General features: G+C 36.1%; 1 protein-coding gene across 1 annotated transcript in view; it reads right to left on the bottom strand.

Moving 5' to 3' along the window:
* The window catches only part of LOC121367568, a 109,184-nt gene that overhangs the window by 61,688 nt on the left and 22,840 nt on the right, over positions 1–24,656 (bottom strand). The window contains exons 22-28 of the mRNA XM_041491824.1: positions 20,402–20,556; positions 19,626–19,732; positions 18,580–18,673; positions 17,681–17,806; positions 16,550–16,867; positions 15,839–15,935; positions 8,057–8,218 (exon numbers count right to left, since the gene is read on the bottom strand). Coding sequence (XP_041347758.1) covers positions 8,057–8,218; positions 15,839–15,935; positions 16,550–16,867; positions 17,681–17,806; positions 18,580–18,673; positions 19,626–19,732; positions 20,402–20,556 — 1,059 coding nt within the window. The remainder of the gene's footprint in view (positions 1–8,056; positions 8,219–15,838; positions 15,936–16,549; positions 16,868–17,680; positions 17,807–18,579; positions 18,674–19,625; positions 19,733–20,401; positions 20,557–24,656) is intronic.

The raw sequence follows: 24,656 nt of genomic DNA, 5'->3' as shown, positions 1-24,656 counted from the left end.
TACTTAACATTCCAATACTTTTTCTTTCTAATTTTGTTAAAATGTAATGAATGCAATACTAAAAACATTATTACAAATGCACATTTAGTAAATAATATCACTGCAACTAATTTTATTATGCAAAATTCTAAGTTATAATAAAAGCTATTAAAATCTACTACCATCTATTTGTACCTTAATTATATATTGTTTACAGAAGTCACAAAAGGCTTCATGAAGTCTATATTAAAGCATGTTTTGTTTGCTGTTATTTCCTACACTGAGATGACCCCTGGTACACTAGCACTAATAGAATAATACCAATCAACAAGCCATTTGTTGAGTTAACACCAGCTCCATGAGGCTTACTGTCAGAAGATATGTCTCTTTCTCCATGTCCTCTATCTCTTCTATCTCTTCCATTCTTAGATCTGGAAGTTTTCTTGTTTGGCTCTGTTTCACTATCACCTACATCATCTTCTATATCAGACTTACTCTGTTCATTTTCAGAAGAGGTTTGCGTGTTTGCATCTCTTTTACCTTTTCCATCCTTCTCATCAGCCTTAACATGAGAAGTTTTCCTCTTTGGATGAGTTTCACCATCTGCAGATGTTTGTATCTCGGCATCAGTTTTACCTCCTCTTCCCTCTTTGTCTTTGCCATCGGTCTCAGCTCTGGAAGTCTTCTTCTTGGGGAGAACAACCACCCCCGTACCATGTGCAGTAGCACTGTCTGTATCTGTGATACTCTCAGATGAACTTCCTGTACCACCATCAGAGTCATTTGAAGTTGATGACCCTGAGGCCGACGAATCATGTTCACCTTCAACGTCTGGTTTAGAGAGAGTTTTACTAGACTTTCTATCCTTTTGTTTGGAACCTCCAGACCTCTCAGAATCAGCAGACGAATCAGAATCCACTGAAGTCTCTGCATCAGCAGAACTCTTAGACTGGCCTTCACTGTCTACTTTAGGTTTTGATTTTGTTTTACTGTCTTCCTTTGGTTTGTGCTCAGAATCAAGCTCAAGTGCTTGACTAGTTTGTTTTTCTGAATCAGACATTTTCCTCCAGTTTGGATCAGTTTCTTCTTTGTTTTGATTTCCTTCTTTTTCACGTTCTTCATTTGAAACATCACCCTTTTCTTTTTCTGGAATAACATTTCCACATTGGATATTTTACCTTAACTAAAACATTACACATATAAATTAAGACTCCAAACCATTTTTCTAAAACATAAGTGAACAGCAAACAAAATAAAACAATATAATAATAATAATAACTAAAATTAATTCAGAAAAAAATATGCACACAATATTTGTAAATATAGTGGGTTCCATCACGATCCATTCACAAAAACAAAAAATACCACATCTGGAGTAACTGTCAGTGTATATCCCAGTAGATTGTGGCAAGTAAATTTGTTACGCAATAATCTAGTGTGCTGGGTATCACCACTTCCAAATCTGGGCATCATAGTTCGGTTTCAGTTAAGATTTTGAGGGAAAATGAAGGTGGCCAAACTATGTTTACAAAACATAAGGGGTAGTATTTGAGCTAGAAACACATCAGATGTGTAAATAAAAGAAAAGAAAGAAAAAACTTGCCAAAAAGACATTTTAAAAACCTTAATGTACAGTGTTACATGGATGTCATCATCTTCACAGGATTGAGCTCAGTGCAGATCCATGTTATAGGAGTTGAAAGATAATAATGAATCACAACAAAATACATAACCAAAATTAAAGTAAAACTGTAAGCAAAAGTGAAATAACATTTTTGTTATTTCCACCCTGGTGGTTGCTGAAGATCACTATTCCAAAGAGGGAAGGAAATGTTTTATTTAATGACGCATTCAACACATTTAATTTACGGTTATATGGCGTTAGACATATGGTTAAGAACCACACAGATATTGAGAGAGGAAACCCGCTGTCGCCACTTCATGGGCTACTCTTTTTGATTAGCAGCAAGGGATCTTTTATATGCACCATCCCACCGACAGGATAGTACATACCATGACCTTTGTTATACCAGTTGTGGAGGACTGGCTGGAACGAGAAATAGCCCAATGGCTCCACTGACGGGGATCGCTCCTAGACTGGGCTACATCCCGCCCCTAATTCCAAAGATGAAAGAAAGAAGGAAATGTTTTATTTAACGACGCACTCAACACATTTTATTTACGGTTATATGGCATCAGACATATGGTTAAGGACCACACAGATTTTGAGAGGAAACCCGCTGTCGCCACTACATGGGCTACTCTTTCCGATTGGCAGCAAGGGATCTTTTATTTGCGCTTCCCACAGGCAGGATAGCACAAACCATGGCCTTTGTTGAACCAGTTATGGAACACTGGTCGGTGCAAGTGGTTTACACCTACCCACTGAGCCTTGCGAAGCACTCACTCAGGGTTTGGAGTCGGTATCTGGATTAAAAATCCCATGCCTCGACTGGGATCCGAACCCAGTACCTACCAGCCTGTAGACCGATGGCCTAACCATGACGCCACCGAGGCCGGTCCAAAGATGAATACACGTATAGGTATAAACATATCTGAGATAACGTTTTATTCAATAACTACACAGAATGATTTTATAGCCATTGATTGATTGATTTAATAAACATGACCTTTGGTTGGTTCTTCATGAGTTCTACAACAGTTCTAGAATTGTTTTTATTCATTTGTTAATTTCCTCATAGAATTTAATGTTCTGACTGGTTAGTTGGTCACTTTTTTATTTCAAACATGTGATAATGCTGGATGTGGATGTAACATTCATAACAAAATATAGTACCTATAGCCCCCCACCCCAACCCCCCCACCCCCACCCCAGTATATTATAGTCTTTGTAAACTTTTATACAGCATAATATTAGTTCTAAATTTGCTTACATTGAACTGTGTAACTTTCATATGTATAATTCAGTATTTACAGTATTCCAAATTATAAAAAATAACACAAACAGGAAAATAGAAAATCTATAGCAAATATGAATATGATTGCTGTATCATCAACTTAAAATAAAATATTTGCCTGAACATAATTTATATGGTTTTATTATTTATTTATATCTATATTTATTTTCTTCTTCATGTCTGTATTTCTTTCATTCTTTTTTATTTCCTTTGTCTGTTTGTTTATTTCTTTATTTATTTAAAAGTGACTCGATTAGAATAAAACTGTTTTACCTGATGCCTACTCTAGAACTCAAATTACACCACATAATAATACATACAGTATATATATACACTTGTGTATAATCATGGTATTTTAAGACTTGCCTTATACAAACTTAATGAAGCTGTGGCTGCCTCTCTCACTGGTATACAACGCCTTGTAATTCCATACACACACATCAACAAACAATCTCTAAAAGTAAATCCAACTAACAAGGCTGTGTTCACCACCAGATAACTCCATGTGTGCAAACAAACTATATCTTAAGATGCAAAGTAAACAGAACAAATTTCTTTCTGCATAAATGCAATGGACCCAACAAGACACCAGTTGCCGTGACGACACTACAACACAACGGTGCAGCGGTGAAAACAAAGTGAGAAAAGTCTTAAGACGATGCTGTGCTCATCAAAGTTTGATGACCAAGATGAGAGGGTGGGCAAACAGGTATGTGATTGGTCATGTATTATTTAACAATGACATCTTGCTCATTACTGGATTTATAGCTAGACATCTGACTTTTTTCATGACCTGATGGAAAAAGGTAATCTTGACGCCAAATGGGAATATGCAAGAAGCTTATATTGTTAACAGATGCCTTCAGTCAATATGAAAAACTTCAAAAGTTAACTAGGATTACATGGGTTAATATCCATTCCATGTCACAATCTAAATAAACAATCCCCTCATGCTTGATAATTTACTAGCACTGTAGGTTAACATCATCCACAAAAACATAGAAACAAACCATGCACTTGATAATTAGCTATGATTGTAAGTTAATTAACATCCAAACAACCCATTCTCAAACAAAAACAAAATCTATGTTTTTGATAATTAAATATGATTATAGATTAAAATGCATGCTACGCCACAAGATTCAAGCAGAGAAAATCCATATTCTTCATAATTAACCGTAATTGAGGATTAACATCCACTCAAAACATAGAATCCCTGTTCTTGATAATTATCTTTGCTTGTGAATTAACATAAAATCCACCCAGCACTCAAATAGAGAAAATCCACTTTCTCAACAAGAATTCTGCAGGGTTAAATGTCTTGTATAGCATAAGCTGATTTTTAAATAATTAAATAGTTGTGATGCAGCATTCAAGATCAGTCTTTAAAAAACAAGCATTCTGAGAGTACACCCAGGTCTTCTAGAATTTTATAAAAATCCACTAGCCATGGGATCAGTGATTTAAAAAAGTTACTAGCCATGATTAAAAATTCACTTGCCCTACTTTAAGTAAATACAATTTTACTAATGGATATGTCATTTAAAGAAGGAGATAGAGCTTAAAAACCCTTAGATTTGAGGGGAGGAAGGGGCAGGATATTCACATTTACAAAATAGATTTAAAATGCAGAATTTGATTAAAAAAGATTCACTAGCCATCGGGCATGGTAGTTATTTACTAGCCCAGCATTGAATATCACTAGCCATGGGAGTGGGGCTACCATAATCTAGAAGCCCTGTCTGGCATGGCGATGGTAGTTATTTACTAGCCCAGCATTGACTATCACTAGCCATGGGAGTGGGGCTACCATAATCTAGAAGCCCTGTCTGGCATGGCGATGGTAGTTATTTACTAGCCCAACTTTGAATATCACTAACCATGGGAGTGGGGCTATCATAGTCTAGAAGCCCTGTCTGGCATGGGCGATGGTAGTTATTTACTAGCCCAGCATTGAATATCACTAGCCATGGGAGTGGGGCTATCATAGTCTAGAAGCCCTGTCTGGCATGGTGATGGTAGTTATTTACTAGCCCAGCATTGAATATCACTAGCCATGGGAGTGGGGCTATCATAGTCTAGAAGCCCTGTCTGGCATGGGCGATGGTAGTTATTTACTAGCCCAGCATTGAATATCACTAGCCATGGGAGTGGGGCTATCATAGTCTAGAAGCCCTGTCTGGCATGGTGATGGTAGTTATTTACTAGCCCAGCATTGAATATCACTAGCCATGGGAGTGGGGCTATCATAGTCTAGAAGCCCTGTCTGGCATGGGCGATGGTAGTTATTTACTAGCCCAGCATTGAATATCACTAGCCATGGGAGTGGGGCTATCATAGTCTAGAAGCCCTGTCTGGCATGGTGATGGTAGTTATTTACTAGCCCAGCATTGAATATCACTAGCCATGGGAGTGGGGCTATCATAGTCTAGAAGCCCTGTCTGGCATGGTGATGGTAGTTATTTACTAGCCCAGCATTGAATATCACTAGCCATGGGAGTGGGGCTATCATAGTCTAGAAGCCCTGTCTGGCATGGTGATGGTAGTTATTTACTAGCCCAGCATTGAATATCACTAGCCATGGGAGTGGGGCTATCATAGTCTAGAAGCCCTGTCTGGCATGGTGATGGTAGTTATTTACTAGCCCAGCATTGAATATCACTAGCCATGGGAGTGGGGCTATCATAATCTAGAAGCCCTGTCTGGCATGGTGATGGTAGTTATTTACTAGCCCAGCATTGAATATCACTAGCCATGGGAGTGGGGCTATCATAGTCTAGAAGCCCTGTCTGGCATGGTGATGGTAGTTATTTACTAGCCCAGCATTGAATATCACTAGCCATGGGAGTGGGGCTACCACAATATAGAAGCCCTGACACCTAAATCAATACATGTCCCCTATCAGCCCCAACAAAATGTTTCTATTTCCTATACAACTCCAAGGGCTATAACTCTGCCAAAATTTGGCAAATCCCCATAAAAGCTAAATATGATCTGTAAATTTATTAATCTTGAAGTATCATGAAAAAAAGTCCATATGTGAGACAGAAGAAGAGAAACACAATCTATACAGTTTCCTCTGGTTGGGCTAGTAGGAGACTAAACATCCATATTCTAGATGATTGTGATAGTATATCTGCTGTGAGTTTATTAGTGTATCACACTGGTAATCATACACAGGATATTATAGCAATCCATTATAAATATATTTATCCTATAACTTACCCATGATATCCATGTCATAAACCCATGTGATAATTTACTTTATTAACCCGGTTAATAATGGTATGCAAATCTGCAAGGTCTCTTGGTAATTTGTTGCTGAGGGGGGGGGGGGGGGGGGGGGGGGGTCATTTGCTTACAAGCCAACAAGATCTGTGTACCTGAGCGTAACGTTTTCAAAGATTTGTTTAAAATGCGTGACGTCAAACCAATCTGTGCTAATTGTGATGACGTCATATTATCGATGGCGAAAATTTAGTACTGTGATTTACTAAAAAAGTAATTAGAATGTTAGTTTAGAAGTGTTATAGGATAAATAGAATTCGCTACTCGTGTTTTTTAATATGTAAAATATCAACCTCGTCTAGTTAATTGGTATTTGTCTCGGCAGAGCCTCGACAAATACTGATTAACATAGACTCGGTTGATATTTTCCATATTAAAAAATACTCGTGACGAATCCTCTATATATACACACACACACACACACACAAAGGTCTTCATAACAATTTGCAGTTTTGAAAACCTACCAAGGCAGTTATAGGATCTGCTATCAAACAAATAAAAGATTAGTTTTTATGCACAAAACATGAATGGCAAAATTATATAATTAAATCTTTCATTATATTTGCACACCAGTTAGTAGTTCAGGCGTGCAATATGTATTAGTACATCACGGCATGAAGTACGGTTCATACCTCCCGTAGATGCGTCCAGTAACACAGCTGGTGTGCGCTGTGTAGTGTCACCATCAGCGTAACCTTGAAACACTTGATATTCGGGGGCTAATTAAATCATAAACAGCAAATGACTTAGAACCATGGTTGTGTTTTCCAGGTGCAATGCTAATCATGAATATAACATTATGTCAAAGTCAAATATAATTTATGTTTCTAGAGATATTTAAATCACAAAACAGTGCTTAACATAAAACACATGCCTTGGAACTATGAATGCATTTTCCAGGTGCAATTCTAGTCAGAAACGTAACATTATGCGACACAGATAAACTATTGTATATTACATAATTTAATTTTCTAGGTGCTGGAGGCAAAACACATGCCTTAGAACCATGGCTGTATTTTCCAGATCACAAATGTAATAATATGCAGAATAAAAATACTGACATAATTTATCACTGGAGAGAAGTGTTTACAATAGGACTTTTATAATATCAAACAACATTCTTCTACGCTACTCATATTAACTGAAGAATACTAGAAACTTACGTGTGCCTATTTGAAAAAAGGGTCAGTTTAGAACATTTAGAACACTAACAAAAAGTACAAATAGAATGATTAATAAAAAGTCAATAAATGCATGGTTGAGATGCATATTCTGTGTATAGAATAAACAAAATAAACACTGAAAGAACGTAATTAATATTTTAACACAAACACACAACAGACAACACAAAAATTACAATACTCGAAAGCACATTCAGGCAATTCCTATATAATTCCTTGTTTTGCTTGACCAATTATTACCTCAATTAAAAATTTTATGCCTAGTTAAAGGACATTTTATCTCTAAAATTAACATAATTAATGTAAACAAAATATTACAAGATTCTGTAATTTAGTTACCACTAGCATAGTCTGATATTATAAACAAACTGTGCTATACTGATTAGCATTTAGCAAAACATAAGTCACCCAAAATGTGACAAATTAAAACAAGCAAATTAAGCATATCTTAAATTTATGGAATACATCCATTACATATTTATTTTACAGTCTTGGGTGTTTGAAACATACATTAAGATGATGTATTACCACACCTCCACAATAATGTTTCGAGAACGTATGTTGTCAAACAGAAGAATTAAAAAGGAACTGCCTAAGCTGAAATAATAATAATAATAATAATAACAATAAATTCTGTATTTAATGGGACTGACAGTGAGTATCTATCTGTTATAAATGTAAAGTGCTCACCATCCATGCTGGGGAGATATCCCGAGCCCTCATGAAGCTCAACGTACTCCGAGTACATCTCATCGTCGTCACAGCGCTGGTCTTTAGGAGGCAGCGTTATGTTCTGTGTGTCCAGGGGAAGCTCAACCTCCAGCACATTCGACATTCTCGTGTGGTCAGACTCTGTAGAAAATGAAGACAAATTTATGGGACAAATTTACAAAAGATATTTATCTATCGGTCACACATAAATTTTCTAAACAGGCATGTTTATTTAATAATTTACAACCCAATGTTCCCCTCTCAAATTCTTCATATCAGCATTTCTAACAAACTCATTCCTTTTAACCAAGTATCCCCGAACAAGCCAATCCCTGCCCCGAAGCTTAGCAATAAGTCTTTTATACCATGTTAAATGTATGCATGATTAATACACACTTTCAATGTTTTCACTGACATTCATTTATTTCAACTTATTTTCATGCTTATATCCAATTAAGGTTCAAGCATGGTGTCCTGGGCACACACCTCAGCTATTTGGGCTGTCTGTCAGGACAGTAGGTTAGTTGTTTAGTGGTTAGTGAAAAGGAATAGGGTGTAGTGGCCTTACACCTACCCATTGAGCCCTTAAGAACTTGCTCTGGGTTGGAGCCACTACCGGGCTGTGAACCTGTACCTATCAGCCTATAGTCCAATGGCTTAACCACTGCCTGTGATAACATGAGGGTCTATCAACTGTCAATCAAAACATTGAAAGTGTAGAATAATCATTCATACCATGAGTAAATTAATGTGGTAACTGATTTGTACCACATACCTAAGTGATGTTGTTTGATGCCTAAGTGATGTTGTATGATGCGTACCTAAGTGATGTTGTTTGATGCGTACCTAAGTGATGTTGTATGATTGGTACCTAAGTGATGTTGTATGATTGGTACCTAAGTGATGTTGTTTGATGCATACCTAACTGATGTTGTATGATTGGTACCTAAGTGATGTTGTATGATTGGTACCTAAGTGATGTTGTATGATGCGTACCTAAGTGATGTTGTATGATGCGCACCTAAGTGATGTTGTATGATGCGCACCTAAGTGATGTTGTATGATGCGTATCTAAGTGATGTTGTATGGTGCATACCTAAGTGATGTTGTATGATGCGCACCTAAGTGATGTTGTTTGATGCGTACCTAAGTGATGTTGTATGATGCGCACCTAAGTGATGTTGTATGATTAGTACCTAAGTGATGTTGTTTGATGCGTACCTAAGTGATGTTGTATGATTAGTACCTAAGTGATGTTGTTTGATGCGTACCTAAGTGATGTTGTATGATTAGTACCTAAGTGATGTTGTTTGATGCATATATAAGTGATGTTGTTTGATGCGTACCTAAGTGAAGTTGTATGATGCGTACCTAAGTGATGTTGTATGATGCGCACCTAAGTGATGTTGTTTGATGCGTACCTAAGTGATGTTGTTTGATGCGTACCTAAGTGATGTTGTTTGATGCCTAAGTGATGTTGTATGATGCGTACCTAAGTGAAGTTGTATGATGCGTACCTAAGTGATGTAGTATGATGCGCACCTAAGTGATGTTGTTTGATGCGTACCTAAGTGATGTTGTATGATTGGTACCTAAGTGATGTTGTATGATGCGCACCTAAGTGATGATGTATGATGCGCACCTAAGTGATGTTGTTTGATGCGTACCTAAGTGATGTTGTATGATGCGTACCTAAGTGATGTTGTATGATGCGTACCTAAGTGATGTTGTATGATGCGTACCTAAGTGATGTTGTTTGGTGCGTACCTAAGTGATGTTGTATGATTGGTACCTAAGTGATGTTGTATGATGCGCACCTAAGTGATGTTGTATGATTAGTACCTAAATGATGTTGTTTGATGCGTACCTAAGTGATGTTGTTTGATGCGTACCTAAGTGAAGTTGTATGGTGCGTACCTAAGTGATGTTGTATGATGCGTACCTAAGTGAAGTTGTATGGTGCGTACCTAAGTGATGTTGTATGATGCAAACCTAAGTGATGTTGTTTGATGCGTACCTAAGTGATGTTGTATGATTAGTACCTAAGTGATGTTGTATGATGCGCACCTAAGTGATGTTGTATGATTAGTACCTAAGTGATGTTGTTTGATGCGTACCTAAGTGATGTTGTATGATTAGTACCTAAGTGATGTTGTTTGATGCGTACCTAAGTGATGTTGTATGATTAGTACCTAAGTGATGTTGTTTGATGCATATATAAGTGATGTTGTTTGATGCGTACCTAAGTGATGTTGTTTGATGCCTAAGTGATGTTGTATGATGCGTACCTAAGTGAAGTTGTATGATGCGTACCTAAGTGATGTTGTATGATGCGCACCTAAGTGATGTTGTTTGATGCGTACCTAAGTGATGTTGTATGATGCGCACCTAAGTGATGTTGTTTGATGCGTACCTAAGTGATGTTGTATGATGCGTACCTAAGTGATGTTGTATGGTGCGTACCTAAGTGATGTTGTATGGTGCGTACCTAAGTGATGTTGTTTGATGCGTACCTAAGTGATGTTGTATGATGCGTACCTAAGTGATGTTGTTTGGTGCGTACCTAAGTGATGTTGTTTGTTTGATGCCTAAGTGATGTTGTATGATTAGTACCTAAGTGATGTTGTTTGTTTGATGCCTAAGTGATGTTGTATGATTAGTACCTAAGTGATGTTGTATGATGCGTACCTAAGTGATGTTGTTTGATGCGTACCTAAGTGATGTTGTATGGTGCGTACCTAAGTGATGTTGTATGATGCGTACCTAAGTGATGTTGTATGATGCGTACCTAAGTGATGTTGTATGATGCGTACCTAAGTGATGTTGTATGATGCGTACCTAAGTGATGTTGTATGATGCGCACCTAAGTGATGTTGTATGATGCGTACCTAAGTGATGTTGTATGGTGCGTACCTAAGTGATGTTGTTTGATGTGTACCTAAGTGATGTTGTATGATGCGCACCTAAGTGATGTTGTATAGTGCATACCTGATGTGTACCTAAGTGATGTTGTATGGTGCATACCTGATGTGTACCTAAGTGATGTTGTTTGATGCGTACCTAAGTGATGTTGTATGGTGCGTACCTAAGTGATGTTGTATGGTGCGTACCTAAGTGATGTTGTATGGTGCGTATCCTAAGTGATGTTGTTTGATTAGTACCTAAGTGATGTTGTTTGATTAGTACCTAAGTGATGTTGTATGGTGCGTACCTAAGTGATGTTGTTTGATGCGCACCTAAGTGATGTTGTATGATGCGTACCTAAGTGATGTTGTATGGTGCGTACCTAAGTGATGTTGTATGATTAGTACCTAAGTGATGTTGTTTGATGCGTACCTAAGTGATGTTGTATGATTAGTACCTAAGTGATGTTGTATGATGCGTACCTAAGTGATGTTGTATGATGCGCACCTAAGTGATGTTGTATGATGCGTACCTAAGTGATGTTGTATGATTAGTACCTAAGTGATGTTGTATGATGCGCACCTAAGTGATGACGTATGATGCGCACCTAAGTGATGATGTATGATGCGCACCTAAGTGATGTTGTATGATGCGTACCTAAGTGATGTTGTATGATGCGTACCTAAGTGATGACGTATGATGCGTACCTAAGTGATGTTGTTTGATTAGTACCTAAGTGATGTTGTTTGATGCATACCTAAGTGATGTTGTATGGTGCGTACCTAAGTGATGTTGTTTGATTAGTACCTAAGTGATGTTGTATGGTGCGTACCTAAGTGATGTTGTTTGATGCGCACCTAAGTGATGTTGTATGATGCGTACCTAAGTGATGTTGTATGGTGCGTACCTAAGTGATGTTGTATGATTAGTACCTACGTGATGTTGTTTGATGCGTACCTAAGTGATGTTGTATGATGCGCACCTAAGTGATGTTGTTTGATGCGTACCTAAGTGATGTTGTATGATTAGTACCTAAGTGATGTTGTATGATGCGCACCTAAGTGATGATGTATGATGCGCACCTAAGTGATGATGTATGATGCGCACCTAAGTGATGTTGTATGAAAGAAAGAAAGAAAGAAGTGTTTTATTTAACGACGCACTCAACACATTTTATTTACGGTTATATGGCGTCAGACATATGGTTAAGGACCACACAGATTTTTTTAGAGGAAACCCGCTGTCGCCACATAGGCTACTCTTTTACGACAGGCAGCAAGGGATCTTTTATTTACGCTTCCCACAGGCAGGATAGCACAAACCATGGCCTTTGTTGAACCAGTTATGGATCACTGGTCGGTGCAAGTGGTTTACACCTACCCATTGAGCCTTGCGGAGCACTCACTCAGGGTTTGGAGTCGATATCTGGATTAAAAATCCCATGTCTCGACTGGGATCCGAACCCAGTACCTACCAGCCTGTAGACCGATGGCCTGCCACGACGCCACCGAGGCCGGTGATGATGTTGTATGATGCGTACCTAAGTGATGTTGTATGATGCGTACCTAAGTGATGTTGTATGATGCGTACCTAAGTGATGTTGTATGATTAGTACCTAAGTGATGTTGTATGGTGCGTACCTAAGTGATGTTGTTTGATGCGCACCTAAGTGATGTTGTATGATGCGTACCTAAGTGATGTTGTATGGTGCGTACCTAAGTGATGTTGTATGATTAGTACCTAAGTGATGTTGTTTGATGCGTACCTAAGTGATGTTGTATGATGCGCACCTAAGTGATGTTGTTTGATGCGTACCTAAGTGATGTTGTATGATTAGTACCTAAGTGATGTTGTATGATGCGCACCTAAGTGATGATGTATGATGCGCACCTAAGTGATGTTGTTTGATGCGTACCTAAGTGATGTTGTATGATGCGTACCTAAGTGATGTTGTATGGTGCGTACCTAAGTGATGTTGTATGGTGCGTACCTAAGTGATGTTGTTTGATGCGTACCTAAGTGATGTTGTATGATGCGTACCTAAGTGATGTTGTTTGGTGCGTACCTAAGTGATGTTGTTTGTTTGATGCCTAAGTGATGTTGTATGATTAGTACCTAAGTGATGTTGTTTGTTTGATGCCTAAGTGATGTTGTATGATTAGTACCTAAGTGATGTTGTATGATGCGTACCTAAGTGATGTTGTTTGATGCGTACCTAAGTGATGTTGTATGGTGCGTACCTAAGTGATGTTGTATGATGCGTACCTAAGTGATGTTGTATGATGCGTACCTAAGTGATGTTGTATGATGCGTACCTAAGTGATGTTGTATGATGCGTACCTAAGTGATGTTGTATGATGCGCACCTAAGTGATGTTGTATGATGCGTACCTAAGTGATGTTGTATGGTGCGTACCTAAGTGATGTTGTTTGATGTGTACCTAAGTGATGTTGTATGATGCGCACCTAAGTGATGTTGTATAGTGCATACCTGATGTGTACCTAAGTGATGTTGTATGGTGCATACCTGATGTGTACCTAAGTGATGTTGTTTGATGCGTACCTAAGTGATGTTGTATGGTGCGTACCTAAGTGATGTTGTATGGTGCGTACCTAAGTGATGTTGTATGGTGCGTATCCTAAGTGATGTTGTTTGATTAGTACCTAAGTGATGTTGTTTGATTAGTACCTAAGTGATGTTGTATGGTGCGTACCTAAGTGATGTTGTTTGATGCGCACCTAAGTGATGTTGTATGATGCGTACCTAAGTGATGTTGTATGGTGCGTACCTAAGTGATGTTGTATGATTAGTACCTAAGTGATGTTGTTTGATGCGTACCTAAGTGATGTTGTATGATTAGTACCTAAGTGATGTTGTATGATGCGTACCTAAGTGATGTTGTATGATGCGCACCTAAGTGATGTTGTATGATGCGTACCTAAGTGATGTTGTATGATTAGTACCTAAGTGATGTTGTATGATGCGCACCTAAGTGATGACGTATGATGCGCACCTAAGTGATGATGTATGATGCGCACCTAAGTGATGTTGTATGATGCGTACCTAAGTGATGTTGTATGATGCGTACCTAAGTGATGACGTATGATGCGTACCTAAGTGATGTTGTTTGATTAGTACCTAAGTGATGTTGTTTGATGCATACCTAAGTGATGTTGTATGGTGCGTACCTAAGTGATGTTGTTTGATTAGTACCTAAGTGATGTTGTATGGTGCGTACCTAAGTGATGTTGTTTGATGCGCACCTAAGTGATGTTGTATGATGCGTACCTAAGTGATGTTGTATGGTGCGTACCTAAGTGATGTTGTATGATTAGTACCTACGTGATGTTGTTTGATGCGTACCTAAGTGATGTTGTATGATGCGCACCTAAGTGATGTTGTTTGATGCGTACCTAAGTGATGTTGTATGATTAGTACCTAAGTGATGTTGTATGATGCGCACCTAAGTGATGATGTATGATGCGCACCTAAGTGATGATGTATGATGCGCACCTAAGTGATGTTGTATGAAAGAAAGAAAGAAAGAAGTGTTTTATTTAACGACGCACTCAACACATTTTATTTACGGTTATATGGCGTCAGACATATGGTTAAGGACCACACAGATTTTTTTAGAGGAAACCCGCTGTCGCCACATAGGCTACTCTTTTACGACAGGCAGCAAGGGATCTTTTATTTACGCTTCCCACAGGCAGGATAGCACAAACCATGGCCTTTGTTGAACCAGTTATGGATCACTGGTCGGTGCAAGTGGTTTACACCTACCCATTGAGCCTTGCGGAGCACTCACTCAGGGTTTGGAGTCGATATCTGGATTAAAAATCCCATGTCTCGACTGGGATCCGAACCCAGTACCTACCAGCCTGTAGACCGATGGCCTGCCACGACGCCACCGAGGCCGGTGATGATGTTGTATGATGCGTACCTAAGTGATGTTGTATGATGCGTACCTAAGTGATGTTGTATGATGCGTACCTAAGTGATGTTGTATGATTAGTACCTAAGTGATGTTGTATGGTGCGTACCTAAGTGATGTTGTTTGATGCGCACCTAAGTGATGTTGTATGATGCGTACCTAAGTGATGTTGTATGGTGCGTACCTAAGTGATGTTGTATGATTAGTACCTAAGTGATGTTGTTTGATGCGTACCTAAGTGATGTTGTATGATGCGCACCTAAGTGATGTTGTTTGATGCGTACCTAAGTGATGTTGTATGATTAGTACCTAAGTGATGTTGTATGATGCGCACCTAAGTGATGATGTATGATGCGCACCTAAGTGATGATGTATGATGCGCACCTAAGTGATGTTGTATGATGCGTACCTAAGTGATGTTGTATGATGCGTACCTAAGTGATGATGTATGATGCGTACCTAAGTGATGTTGTTTGATTAGTACCTAAGTGATGTTGTATGGTGCGTACCTAAGTGATGTTGTATGGTGCGTACCTAAGTGATGTTGTTTGATGTGTACCTAAGTGATGTTGTATGATTAGTACCGAAGTGATGTTGTATGATTAGTACCTAAGTGATGTATGATGCGATAAAGACGTTTGGTTCAGTGGGTTTAAAAAATGTCCAGTTATACAAAGTCACTGCACACTTTTTTCAATGGGAAAACAACTTACCATTGCCTACTGACCCCTTGCATCTGTCTGTTGCCCTGCACCCCCAATACCTTCTCACACTTCAAATTAAAAAAAAACGCTGGCTGTTAAATTATTTCTTTTGATGTTTCCTGTGACCTTTATTTTTTAAATCATGTCGTAAACTCCACACTTCTCTATTATATATAACTACACATTAGTTGATCACAACATGCTATATATACGTACGTCTGAAGAGAGCCATGATGTGTATTTTGTACATCTTGTGCAGATCACAGCTTCCAATAACAACCTTACAGCGGTTCGAGTCAGGATCAGGCACCAGCTGTAAGCAATAAACAAACCCAGTATACAGGACCAGTCAACAATTATGTAATACAAAATCTGGAGTGTGTTTTTTATCCACCTCCCTTCATTTAATGATTTGTAATGCTAAGACCACTCAACTCTAAAATTATGTATCTCTCTTGTCATCACCCCTTTTTTCACTGTTACTGTCATGTATTTTTTATCAAATTATTGGGGGGGTTTTACTTTGTATTATTTGGCTTTTCAAAAAAGTTTTTAAAAATAATAAATACTAGATTTAAAAAACATAATCTGTAATACAATAAACTGGCCCTGACTGGCTATATTTATGCACCTCATTGCAACCCTGCTTAACTGTTAAACAATTGTTGAACATAAAACATCCTCATAAAAAGCACTAATATGAAGAAAACAAAACGTTATCCATTAAACAAACAATGAACACAAGTAAATAAATGGTGCTTCTTAAAATTTTATTAAAAAAGTTAATAATAAAATAATAAATGCATTTTCTACAATTAATAGTCCAATGAGCCACCGACTAGGATAGATCCCAAACCGACCGCACATTAGGGGAGTGCTTTACCACTGGGCTACATTCCACCCCAGTTAATAAACAGCGTTGCTTACCTTGGGACCACACTGTTGGTCATTGAGGTACACAATATAACCATCCACAGGTCTTTCTTCTGTGTCAATTGACATCCACACTATTGACAGGGAATCTGGTTTCTCAGACACTTCAAGGGAGATAACTGGTCCTCCATCAGGGTTCAGGACTGGGCACTTCATCATAAGCTTGTTGGAAGTTAGGTCGGATTGTGATGGGTCACTGGGATAGACTTTGACAAACACCTCGTACGTACGACCTCCAGCCAGCCCACTGATGTTTAAACTGTTGTTGGTGCGAGGAAACATTTCACAGTACGAGACACCATTGAGGAAAACCTGAAAAATAAAATAATTAAATACTGAATAATACTGTGGAAGATATAATAAGAAAACAGTTTAGCAAATTTGTACTACAACTCTGTACTTTAAAATACATGTTACATTCAATGACATGACAGTTAAGCATTTCATTTTGTACTGAAAATTCCATGTTACTTATACTGACAAATGATGTATCAATAAAAAAAGAAAAAAAAGAAAGAATTAAAGCGTCTTATTTCAGTTTGAAAGTCATCCAGTTTCTTTTATTTACCATATGCACATATATGAAATTGCTCCACTTTTTTTTATCTTAGTACAGTTATGTGTTACACCTTCAACAAGTATGAGTAATGAAAATATAAAGAAAAGGTACTCATATAAACAATATTAAAAGTACATAAAGAATAGTGCTTTAATCTATCAGATATGTTAAAGATAAAAACAAACAAATGGGGCCAAAAAACAAACAAGAAAACTACTTTTTAGCAGAGGCTACTTAATAACTTGTTTTTCTTTCTATCTGAACAGCATACATCGACATTAACCATTATCACACCCAGTTTATAGATTGTATGCTTATGAAAACATTAATAATTGTGAATGCGCCCTACACAACACAACACTGGCTAAAGGGGCATTCTCAGTATCTGATTAGTTGCATGCAATCGAATCGTACTGTGAGAACCCTAAATCAGAAAGACTTTAGTCTTATACGTTTCGATTTTTGTAGGGCTGACAAATCACATGCAACAAGTCGGTGCGACTAATTACACAATGAAAATGCTGCTTAAATCAATTGCCACTTAGTGTTTGTTTGTTTATTTATACCTGGTAGCCTTTGACGAGAGACTGAGCGCCATCTGGTGGTAGTTCCCAGAAGATCTCCATGACTCCAGGGTTGGTAAAACAGCCCTTCAGTTTGGGTTTACAGTTCCACCAGTTCCACTGCTTGCCCTAGTCAAACAAAAACACACAGAGTTCACAAAAAATTTCATTCTTTTTCTCAGTAATATATCCTCTTTTAAAACATAATGTTAAATATGAAGCAAACGGTAGCAATAATTAACATGCTAATATGATAAAAACAAGTACTACTTTGTAGATTATTATTACATTTTCATAAAAAATGGTATCATCGGATTTTAAAACAATTTTTTTTTTAGATATCAACAACAGTTCTCCAAGTGCATTAACTTTGTATTTATCTTCTGAAATGACATGACTGAAAAACAATTATAATAATAAAATTGAAACAATTTCCAGTCTCATTCATAACAGCAGAGTTCAATTTTAAAGCAATGTTCTTTCTTAAAATTTAATTTACCACAACTGAAGTTTAATCGGAAGTTTAATTTACCATGGCCAAATATATTAAACCATAAAAACTGTAGTTCAGTAAATAAAATGTCTAAAACAAGTTATTTAGAGCACCCTGATTTATTAATCATCGGCTATTGGATGTCAAATGTTTGATATTTTTGACTTAGATAGGAAACCCGCTACACTTTACAGTTAGTAGCAAGGGGTCTTTTATATGCACTATCCCATAGACAGGATAGCACATACCATATCTTTTGATATATCAGTCGTGGTGCACTGGCTGGATCGATAAATAGCCCAATGGACTCACTGATGGGGATCGATCCCAGACCGACCCCACATCAAGTGAGCCCTGGCTATGTCTCACCCCTGTTTAAAACAATAAAAGAATGCATGAAGAAACCTACCGACGATGGTGTCTTGCCGTCTAGTTCTTCAGGTCCAGATTCATCAGAAACTTTGTCCCCTTCTCCATCTAGGTCCTTCAACACCCAGAAACGTCTAAATACACAACCACAGAACAAACATTAATACACTTATTTAATCACTCCATGTATTCAGCAAGAGGAAACATGTCTTTAACATTTAGTCTCACATAAACTTTGCAGTATACCAGTAACTAAAATTGTTGAAGTGTGAATAAGCAATAAAAAAAACAAAGAAAGAAATGTTTTATTTAATGACGCACTCAACACATTTTATTTACGGTTATATAGCATCACACCTATGGTTAAGGACCACACAGATATTGATAGAGGAAACCCGCTGTCTCCACTTTATGGGCTACTCTTTTCAATTAGCAGCAAGGGTTCTTTTATATGCACCATTCCACAGATTGGGTAGTACATACTACAGCCTTTGATATACCAGTTGTGGTGCACTGGCTGGAACGAAAAATAGCCCAATGGGCTCACCGATGGGGATCAATCCCAGACCAACAGTGCATTGTGGGAGCCCTTTACCACTGGGCTATGTCCCGCTCCGAATAAGCAATAAAGTTAGGATTCCATATATACATTGCAATAAGCTTATGCAGTTTGCTTACATGGCATACTTACTTGTGGGATGTTCGGACCACACTACTATCCCTAGGGTAATGTGCCATTGTTTGAGGTCAGGTTAAGTACAAAAGAAATTCATATACATTATCAGCAATACATTTTTTTTTTTTTCAACAAGTTCTTTTTTCTTTGCCTGTATGATGAAGTCACTTTGATGATGTTACCTGTTCTTACCTGACAGGAATCACTATATAGTGTGTGACTGAACTTGCTGAATAGACATCCACATAAGAAAATATATAACCATCTAGACATATGGAACCATAAACTGATTTTAACATCTTCTTCTTTTCTACATAACACATAAGTCTGCCATACATATCACATCTGAAAACAAAGCCGTAATAAATAAAAGAGTGGTAGGTGCTGTCCTGTGTTCATTACTGACTCACTTTGACGTGAAGATGTGACTGGTCAGGTAGCCCTCGGCAACTGCAATAGCTCGCACAAAATTGAGACCTGAATCTCTCAACACAACTCCTTGGTCAGGCTTGTATTTCTGAAAACAAATTTAAATTATTTAAATTATTAAAGTAATGGTTCAATGACTAATGGATGAAATTACTGAAACTGAAAACACAAAAGTAAAAATAACAAAAATCATTCAATAAGAAAAAGATGTCGTTTTGGGCTACCTGTGGTTCAGTTATTGTTTTTTCCTATATGTTAATATTTTGTTGACATAATACTGATATTTAGTTTTTTGTAAGGAGGATTAAATAGAAAAACAACATTTGTATACTCCGATACTAAAATGCTGGTATATTTTTCTCTTTCATGCATTTGTTTGTTCGTTCTTTCATGCACTTGTTAATTTGTTAATTAATTAATTAATTAATTAATTAATTAATTAATTAATTCATTCATTCATTCATTCATTCATTCATTCATTCATTCATTCATTCATTCATTCAATCAATCAATCAATCATTCATTCATTTAATTTATTTATTCACTCAGTCCATTAAAACAAATTATTTACTTTAGAAAGGGAACATTGAAATTGTACTACTTGGTCTAAAGAAAAAGAAAAACTTCACTGGTTTAGAGCAGTTCTGTTCTGTACCGATATTTAAAAAGGAACCATGAAAAATGTCCACTTTTGTGGGAATTACAGTTCACAAGATAGTCCAATTTTGACAAGTTTCACTGTAATTATATCTCACACCTTTGTTGTGTGTGAATACTCTGCTGGGGCTGTGCCATCAGTTGTGTAGTAAATACTAGCTCCCTCTGTTTCACTGGCTAGGAAGATTCGAACATTTCGATTCAGTGTTCCGCCATTTTGTTCAGACTTGATGTAAGGCTCTGAGGCCCGGGGAGCTAAAACAATAAAAACAGACAAAATATTATAGATTATGTATTAAAACAAATCAATAGTTATGTAAACCTGAAATTAATATCTGTATATTTGCTTCTTTTTTTTTTTTTAATAGTCTGAAATCATAATAAACCAAAACCAAACATAAACTTAAAACCCCCACAAAAAACCCCGTTTAATCAAATAAAAATATATTTCAAAAACCCATTCAAAATCATTCTAAAAATTGCTAATCCTAAATGATAGCACAGATATTTCAAACAATCTGTAAACTTAATCAAAAATACCAAAACAACAACAGAATAACAATGATATTTGGTTCCTAATATCCAAGACAACACAGAGAAAATTAATATTGTAACAAAGTAAAAGATTCCTCAGTAGAGAATGCGTAATTCACTCATCTGAAACAACATGTATGTACACTACCATTATTATTTTTATTATTATTATTATATTATTATTATTATTATTATTATTACGGTAATGATTTCACATGACCCTAGTATTTAATAATTTTTGAAAACAAAAGAAAAGACAAACATTTATAATCAGCATAAACTTAACTGTTTAAGGATAAATTCATGATATTGTTAATGAGTTGATTAAAAAGTTTCTATAGCAAAGTCAAACCTCAAAAATACCACCAGTCATACTCAGTAAACTGGCACAGTAAGAAAAAAAGAATTAATTTGTTAAAAATGCCAGATAACAAACGAAATAAGAGTTCTTTACTGAATTATTAAAAAGGAACACATAGAAGACTTTTTTTAAATTAAAAAAATATATATATTCTAAGAAACTTGTGCTCTTGCACAAAGACATCGAATTTGTCTAGATAAAGGGAAATAATTCACTGCAATCAGGCTAAAACCAACACGTATCTCATCCTGATCCAAACTACATAAACATGCATCAAGTAGAACTGAAATTATTCAATCCAGCATTTCCATCATCATTTACAAAGGAAATGTAATTTTTAAAATTATCATTTATATTTCAATACTTGAAACTTCTAGTCTCCATTTGGGTTAACACAGCACATTACAATTTCTTTTTTAAATTTCCATATATATATATATTAATTTGGGCTGTTATTATTATTTTCTTTAAACCACTTTTTGACCTTTCTAAAAATAATTTGACTTTGTAGCTTGAGGGTATAGAGCTGAACCCTCAGAAAATCTTAGGGTATACACTTTTACCCATTTTGTCCTCAGGGAGGAATCCCTGAGCTCAAACGTTGTATCTTTTCTGACTACTAGACTAGTATAGCCTTATTATTTAAAAAAATATTTAAAGACATGTTTAACTCAGCTGTTATGTTGGCCAAAAGTATGTTATTCCTTGTTGAAGCATTATATCCAATCTCGTAATGTTCTTGTAAAAGCATTATATGTTGTCTCCAAGATAAAAAGTCAGTCAGATATGTAGTATAGAGTATTCTACTGAATATCTACTGGATTCTCTATATGTAACTTCTAAATTGTTACAGTCTGATAAAACAAACATAAAATCAATCATGATGTTACATATTTCACATTAACTACATGTACTTTGCTGAAATTATTCTACTTTCTATCTAACAAAAATACTCCAACTTTATATTTATTTTACAGTTTTTTCTAAAAGTTATTTTGATTATAGTACTACAATACTAAGAACGGGAAGATTAGCTGGTTACTGAAACTGAGTCTAATTATACTTGTACTTATAAAAATTTACATCTAGATAACTTCTGAGGCAATGTTCAGGACAACCACAAATCATGGTGGCTTGCTAGACTGGTTTTAGCACCTAACGTTAAATGACTGTGACATGATAGAATATGACAGTACCAGTCATATTTTCGCAAACACTTGGCCACCTTATTTGTGAAAAGGGAGATAACCAGGATGAGAAGAATGAGTGACTTCCTCTTTGACCTAGCATCAACCACATCACACTGTGACACACAACCTAGATCAACTGTCAGTCTAATCATGTGGAATACTCACTACACAACTAGTTTTGCATTTTATTTTACAAAAAGAATTAGATATTTCCACTTCCATTTTGATTGAGTTTTTTTTAAATCCAAATAAAACAATCAGTCTTGGACTGTCCAAATAGTTGAGACGTTTGCCCAAAAATACATTAAAACTGAAAATAATGCAATTATGGAATTTATTTGAAAAGAATCTGATCATTAATTAATTATAGTTCTTTTAATTACATTTTGCTTTTAATTATTTTTATTAAACAATATAATTTTGCCTGTTGAAACTATTAAATTTGGTTGTTTTGCGAGGATCGACTTAAACTGATCTCCACATGACAAGATGAAGTAAATGCCAAACAACTAATCTGAAAACTGTAAGAAAAAAGCTTCAAGTTATTAGCAAGCACAAGCCGTATACTACAAGAGACTCACGGAAATCCTCATAATTGGCTGAAAGTGTCACAAGGCAAGGAACATGATGATCATTGAGGTAGTTAGTACAACAATGGAAAGACTTTCCCAGTCACCATATGGAGAATGATATTCAGAGGCGGATCTAGGGGGGGGGGGGGGGGGGTCCCCTAAATTTTGCAACAGTTTTATTATATATTCATTTTCATTTTTTTTTATGATCCCCCTCCAAACCTCCTCCAAAGTACCCTTGGCATTTCGCCTCATGTCATTGGGGCTCCCCTAAATGGATTTTCTGGATCCACCTCTGATACTGCTTACCATGGTTTAAATATGAACCATGATATAAAGTATATCTTATCTAGAAATCTTTAAAAAATAACTATAAAGTATTATGTTTTCCCATCACCAAATTCAGAACAGTATCTGTGATGGTAAAAATATGAACAATAAATATTTTCTAGAAATATGATCATAATAAGTATAAGAAATAAAACATTCCAAGTAATAATAATATTCACATTGGGATAAATATGAACAATAAGTATTCTTCATAATTATGATGAAAATAAATATAAACCCAGTCTACAAATTGAGAATGTCTGCAATGGTAAGAAATATAATAAGTGCTTTTTTCAGAATTATGATGGAAATAACTATCAACAACAAGTTTTTCAGACACCAAAATGAGAAAACATTTCATAATAATGGAGTAAATATAATACGTCCCCATCAAACAAATTATTACGGTAGTTTATTATCCTCACCTGCATGGCAAATCAGCATCACATTATACATTATAAATATTTAAAATGTTTAGAATCCAATAAATATATATATATAAATTGGATTCCAAACATGAAAGAAGTCAAGATCCAATGAGAAAAGGCTTTTGTTGTTATATTAGTGAGATCTAAAATGATGTTATTTGAATACTGATACCATTGAAATTTAAAAAAACCCCAGCTATATTCTTTATTTAATAAGCTTAGCCACCTTACTAAAAAAACCCACCCAAAAACCCCAATCTACTGACATTTAGCAGAAAAAAGAAAGAAAGAAAAAAGTGTTACATTTTTCAGGTGACCAGCATGATAAACTAATAATTGTTTTGATGGGCTCTAATAAACATTTGTTTCATCCCTAGTTATAATAATGATAATGAGAATAATAGTTAACTGTGAGGAACATTCCCCCTCCCCCCGCCATTTATTATAATTATAATATTTGTAAAGGAAGTACCCGGTAGGTATAAATTATAAATAAATATAAAACTATCATGGGATCACATCGATATTCCAGCCATTCAGCACAAAGGGCAATTCTCTTCTTCTAAAGTAAAACATTAACATTGTGTTTGTGGTATGCTATATAGGCTAACAACCATATATTCAGCTATGTAAAAAAGCAAAACAATAATGTTAAGACACATAAATATTAAGTGTGTTTTTCCTATCAATCAAATTGAAAATAACATCTGACTGCAATTATGAAAATTAAACAATTAGTATAAACAATATTAATATTTCTTATTGAAACTAAATAATAAGGTAGAAACAAATCTAATAAATCTTTCTCATACACAATGAGAATGTTTCATTGAAACAGATATATGTATGATATATGTATAAATGATCACAAACTTTTTCCATCACGAAAATCAGACCAATGTATAATTATGTATAAGATAATCATTAGTCATGATGTCAA

This window comes from Gigantopelta aegis, chromosome 3 (assembly GCF_016097555.1).
Source record: "Gigantopelta aegis isolate Gae_Host chromosome 3, Gae_host_genome, whole genome shotgun sequence".
Lineage (NCBI taxonomy): Eukaryota > Metazoa > Mollusca > Gastropoda > Neomphalida > Peltospiridae > Gigantopelta > Gigantopelta aegis.
Note: the sequence above shows the minus strand (reverse complement) of the source record. Positions and strands in the feature narration are given on the sequence as shown.